General features: G+C 41.6%; 1 protein-coding gene across 4 annotated transcripts in view; it reads left to right on the top strand.

The window, feature by feature from the left end:
* The first annotated feature begins 408 nt into the window (after positions 1–408).
* Positions 409–6000, top strand: part of ATP2C1 (ATPase secretory pathway Ca2+ transporting 1) — a 177017-nt gene continuing 171425 nt past the window's right edge. The window contains exon 1 of one of the 4 annotated variants that reach the window (XM_044252386.1): positions 409–947. In XM_044252386.1, coding sequence (XP_044108321.1) covers positions 840–947 — 108 coding nt within the window. In that variant the 5' untranslated portion in view covers positions 409–839. The remainder of the gene's footprint in view (positions 948–6000) is intronic. The other 3 variants (XM_044252384.1, XM_044252383.1, XM_044252382.1) reach the window with 3 other exon arrangements.

Below are 6000 nucleotides of genomic sequence, written 5' to 3'. Positions count from 1 at the left end.
TAAAGCCTGGGGAAATTTAGTGTTTCTGGATTCAGCCTGTGGATTTGAGATAAGGATTCAAGGAGAGAAGCCTTTTAACTCAGAACAGAATCTGTTTGCAGCTATTGTTCAATTAACATAAAGTATCTGGTTACTGGGCATATTGCATAATGCATGACAGCGTAAACCTAACCTCTTAAGTGCTGACACTGAACTCCTTGATAACAGTGAAGAGTGAAGCAAATTGTTCATTTTTTTTAGAAATCCCCCAAAACAAAGCTTCTCAAGACTGAATGAATCAACACTTTTGAGCTGAGTCACAGCCGAGGGATGTCCCTCTGTGTGTGCTCATGCTGATAAAAAAAATCTAGAAGGAAACAGAAAAAAAAAAAAAAAAAAAAAAAGAACCAACCCACATGTCCTGTCCTCTTTAAGAGCCAGAAAAGCTGTCAGAAGATTTAAGATTAAACCTCACGAGAGTCTGTGGGTGTGGAAAGTCACCAGCTAGCTAATATTAACATAGCTTGCAACAGAACGCTGTTGCTAGAAATAGGACAATCGCATCACTACCACTAAGCAATTTGCATTCTGTGGACCAGCCCCTAAATTCCTCCCGGCTCCTTCTGCCCTTTGGGCATTGCATTTCTGGACGCTCTTAGATGGTGGGTGCTCGAACTTGGCTGTCTGGTGTCATCAAGGACCCTACCCAAAAGAGGAAGCAGCAAGAACATTTGCTTTGTTTGCAGGAAACTGATTGAGCTACAAGCAAATTTTAGACATCTGAGGAATTGTGAAGCTTCTCGACTTCATATGGTTGCTGACAGGGTGGGGCAGACAAGAACCTTCTTACTTTCCTCACCATGGATAATCTGTTGCCTCAGTCTCGATTCTCTTATTTCAAAAAATATCCTCTCCATGCAATTAGGAAATATCTATCGGTGTTGAGAAACCAAAAAGCTGAAGAACAGGTATATTTTATTTATATTATTTTAAGGCTAACCAGTGTTTGCTTTTGGGTGTTGCTTTCATGTGACTTAGTGATTTAGCTTCTGCTGTCTTACATGTTTATAGGCAGAGGTCGGCTCCTGATTGCAGCTAGTCGGATTTAGCAATCACAGAAGCAAGCAGGCTTGTGAAGATTTATTTGTACTTGGAACATTTGGATCCTGACATTAAGCTCCAGTTTTATAATGAAACTGTGCGTTTTCTCTTTTTCTGAATGGCTAGAACAAACTACTCTATCAGAGTTAAATTGTAGACGCCTTGAAAGCTTTCTAGGGCTGCAAATACAATTTTAAAACTATTAATATCTTGACAAATGAAAATATTAGACCCTAGAAATAAATTTGTCTTCTTGTGTGTTTTTATGGCTATGTTCATATCACCAGGATTTGCAAAACAAAAAACACTGTCGACTATAAATATGATAGTCTCAAATACCACTAACGAGCTATGACGATCGTTCAGAAGTAATTAGTCATTTTTTTAAGTGGAGGGCAGGGTATAGGGCACTGCAGTTTTCAGCCTTTTTAGCCAATCAAAAGTTATGGGTTCTAGTAGTAAACTCTAGCATGTGGGAGTATAAACATTACCAAAAAAATGGTTAAAATACCTGATGACTTCTTGTTTAAAATCATGCTTTCATCTTATTGTTTTGAAATGTACTTTATTCTAGCCCTTACAATCTATGAGAAGACATTTCTAAAAACTGCATTTATGAATTGTACCAAACTGTAAGAAGAAATAGCTGTATGTGATCTACTTAAATCTGGTGGCTCATTTCGGGAAAAGTATGACCATGGTAAAGGACAAATGTATATCCACATGGAAGAGGCATAAATTGCTTGCACATCATGCTTCTAACTAGAACTGCAAAACTGCATGGGAGATATTAGTAGTGTTCTGTATTTGAATGAGATGACCTACTTTAATAAAAACACTTCCAGGAAGTGAAAGCAAAGGTCAGCAGACAGAAAATTTTCTAATGACAGGTTTTCCAAAAAGTCAATGCTTAATTTGGAAGATGAAAATCATCATTACTGTTCCAGAGGAAACTGCTTTTATGCCGTGCTCTAGTGATTTTATAAGAGCTGGAAATTCAGCGTGTGCTTACAACGGGGGTTGGGCTGGTCCAGTTTCTCTCTTCCTTAGGCCCCGTGTCCCGATTACCAGAGAAATCGTTTGGTTTCCCCAGTTAACGTGTGCTTGCTTTTGAAATGGAAAGCCAGAGACCTGGGTGGTGGTCCTCTGAGTTGCCGTCTACCATGCTCATTAAGACCCCATCATGGGCTTCTTCAGGCCTCATTATAGGGGGAGGAGGGGTGGGAGCGCTGGGGAGTAGGGAGTGGCTGAAAGGATGGGCTGGAACTGTGGAATGTGGATTAAGTTAGCCCCCCAACCCAGTGTTGTGAGTTTTCAGAGCTGTGTCTATAGTGTTTATGCAGTTTATTTATTTTGATTGTTTAAAAAAAGTTACAAAATGCATTCAGAAGAACATTAGAATATAACATGGATCCTCCAACTTGGACTGGGGGGGTGGTCCCCTCCCCAGTTTCCAACGTCCCCTCCCAAGTTTCCAACCATTTGGGATGACCTGGCAATCAGGAATGTTATGCTGGTTTTTTAACTTTCTATACAAACTAATGGAGAAATTAAAAAAAAAAATAACACTTTCAGTTCTTTTCTGAAACCAATTAACAGCTCTGCAGACAGACTGTCTCACAGAATTAGAGAAATCAGGTCAGAGTCAATCATGGCTAACTTTGGAAAGCTTGTTGGAATGTTATAAAGAAGGTTAATAATGTCTATAATTTTAGGACCTGCATATTTGTTGTCTCTAATGCCTACAGTCCTGTAATATGGACTCTCAATATAAATAAAGGTGAGGGAAGTAAAACAAAGACCTCAAGAGCCCTTGCCCAAGACCCCCTACCTAGAAAGTATTGAAGGAAGATAATTCCTGTCTGCCTGTCTTTAAATTTGACCCATTTGGGGGAGCCTGACTGGCTCAATTGGTAGAGCATGCAACTTGTGATCTCGGGATCATGAGTTCTACCCCCACACTGGTAGTAGTTTACTTAAAAGAGGAAAAAAGTTTGACCCATTTTACCATGCTTGATCTCTGAATGATTTATACTAACACAGTGATAGCAACACAGCAAACTGCTAATCTTTCTTCTAGAAAGTATTTCTAACACTTCATATGTTCACATGCCACTGTCATAATTCTTACCATAAGTTTGTGGTGTGATTAACTTCTTAATATTTTTCTATATTTGCATTTAAATCATTTTGCCTTTTTTTTTGCTGTTTTTATTATGCACTACATTAATACACTGCATGACCTTCTAGAAGGGGTAGCTGAGTATAACTGAGATATTTTTCACCAATCAGGAAAATGCTTCATTAGTCGATATTCTCTAAATCCTTTGACACATGGTGACGATTAACTCCAGAGACATCTCTTTCCATCAGATTCCACTGATATGGTAATGGGCAAGGCTTTTTTCTTTACCTGTTAGCGAACTCGTGCATGTGCGCAGTGGCTATGCCGGGGATGAGCCATGGAGTACACAGCCATGATGCCAATCCCTGGGTAGAATCTTGAACCACATTGCAAACCAGTTGCCAAGCAAATCACTTACTTTTTAAACTTAAGTTTGCTTGGAAAGAAAATTTTATGTAACTACTATAAATGGAAGACCACTGTCATTTGTTGTAAACAGAAGAGAAACATAAATATAGTAAAAACAAAATAATATTAAATTTTAACTAGACACAGTTACCTAGGAAACCTCTGAGCCTGAAACCTACTCTTTTAAGATCAGCATCCTACTAGACAACTGAGACATTTGTCCTGGGCAGAGATGGAAGGGACTGAAAAGAGAGCCAACTTTCTCAAGTCCAAGGAATTTGTTGTTATTTAATGCGGTATCTGCAGGCTTCCATTGGATCCCACCCATGTTGTGTTCACCCACTTGGAAATTACTATCCCAGGCACACTATCTGCTTCTTCATCTCTGTGCCTTCAAAGACATGCCTCCCTATAACCTAGAATTCTGTCCTTTAGTGACAACTTGCCCACCTGGGAATCACCTCCATCCCTCAAGACCGAGGTTAAATGGGCTCTGTAAAAAAACTTTCTCCAGCTTTGCTAGGGAGAGTGAGCATAGCTCTTCCTTTTCTAAGATATTCTGTCTGTGTCTAATATGGCTTCTTATTATATTGTGTGTAGTAAGCCATTTGCTTCCATGTGTATAAGTGAACCCAGACACATGTGACACAGGGTGGTGTCTTATTCTTTGTTCCCTCAGACCCACCTTGGAGCCTGGTACAGGCCAGTGTAGCAGTGACTTCTAACACAGGCAGATTGCCTATGGAGCACACCTCCTTGCACACCACACCTTCCTACCCATGTCTCACCTGGACCTGGAAGGCACCCGTATATCCCAGTCAGGGCCATTGTTACACTTGCCTTGTCAACGAATGCTTTCTTGTTTAAAGCTTCTCCTCAGGATTCTTTCCCCTTGCACTTGCATACCAACTGGTATGACCTAAGGGCTGATTTGTTTGGAGTTTTCATCATTATTCTTACCATGATATGCCAATCAGTGGATGGACAGGTTACTTATCAAAGTGATACCAAAGATCTTATCCTTTGCATTCCTAGACTCTACTGTAGCAGCTATTTCATTGAACCAACTCCTTAGGGAGAAAATTAAGGTAATTAATTAGATGCAGGTGTGGAAGTTTGGGGAAATTAGACAAAGAAACACTTCTGAACACCATTATTCAAATGATGGTGGTGGTGGTGGTGGTTGGTGGGGGACATAGCCTGAGCCTCAGCAAGCTCTCAGATGAGTTTGGGCAGGTACATGGACACATTCATGAGGGAATAGATGTCCGAGCTTGTGGGAGAAGTGAGACTTGCAGGCAATATTCTCTTGAGTACTGGAGCCCCAGCAGCCTGCTCTGTGACTCAGGTGACCAAGTGGGACACTGAGTGAGGAGGGGAGAATTTGCTCTACTTCAGGGCTGACTATAGCCTTGGCTTCAGCCAAGGTGAGGCCTACAGAGAACTGAGGGCCCTATGAACCCCCAAGGAATGTTGCTGTTAGGGAATGCTGCTTTTTTTCTTTTTCTTTTTAAAGATTTTATTCATTTATTTGAGAGAGAGAGAGCCCACATGAGTAGGGTGGGAGGGGCAGAGGGAGAGGGAGCAGCAGAATCCCCACTGAGCAGGGAGCCCGACATGGGTTCTGATTCCAGGACCCTGAGATCATGCCCTGAGCAGACGCTTAATGGACTGAGCCACCCAGGTGCCCTAGGGAATGCTGCTCTCAGGGGGCAGCACCACTGGTATAGATATTATTCATGGGCGCTAGCATCAAATGACAAGAGAAGACAGTTTGTGAGCTTACATGGGACAGTCGACTCTCTCTCCATTGGTGAGCTCCTCCATTTCCATGGCTCGAACACTACTTATTTGCTGCCAACTCCCAAATATTTATCCTCAGTGCACTTCACCCTTGCATATACAATTGCCTGTTTGACATCTCCATCTGATTGTCTCATCCATTTGGCAGACTGAAGGAACTCAGAAGCTCTGTCCTCAAACCTGCTATTCCTAATCCTCAGGTCCATCAATCAGCATGAAAGCTCAAACCACAAACATGGGAGTTGCCTTGGTACTTCCCTCTCTCTTTCTTACCTCCCCTTTGCAATCTCTCTCTCTCTCTCTTAAGATTGTATTCATTTATTTGACAGAGAAAGATCACAAGTAGGCAGAGAGGCAGGCAGAGAGAGAGGGGGAAGCAGCCTCCCTGCTGAGCAGAGAGCCAGATGTGGGGTTTGATCCCAGGACTCCGAGATCATGACTTGAGTTGAAGGCAGAGGCTTAACCCACTGAGCCACCCATGTGCCCCAAGAGCAAAGTTTCTAATGTTCAAATGCAATCCAAATATTTATCAACCGACTTTGAGGTTATTCATTAAGTAACCCAGCAAGAAATAAAAATCCCGT

This window comes from Neovison vison, chromosome 6 (genome assembly GCF_020171115.1).
Source record: "Neovison vison isolate M4711 chromosome 6, ASM_NN_V1, whole genome shotgun sequence".
Lineage (NCBI taxonomy): Eukaryota > Metazoa > Chordata > Mammalia > Carnivora > Mustelidae > Neogale > Neogale vison.
Note: the sequence above shows the minus strand (reverse complement) of the source record. Positions and strands in the feature narration are given on the sequence as shown.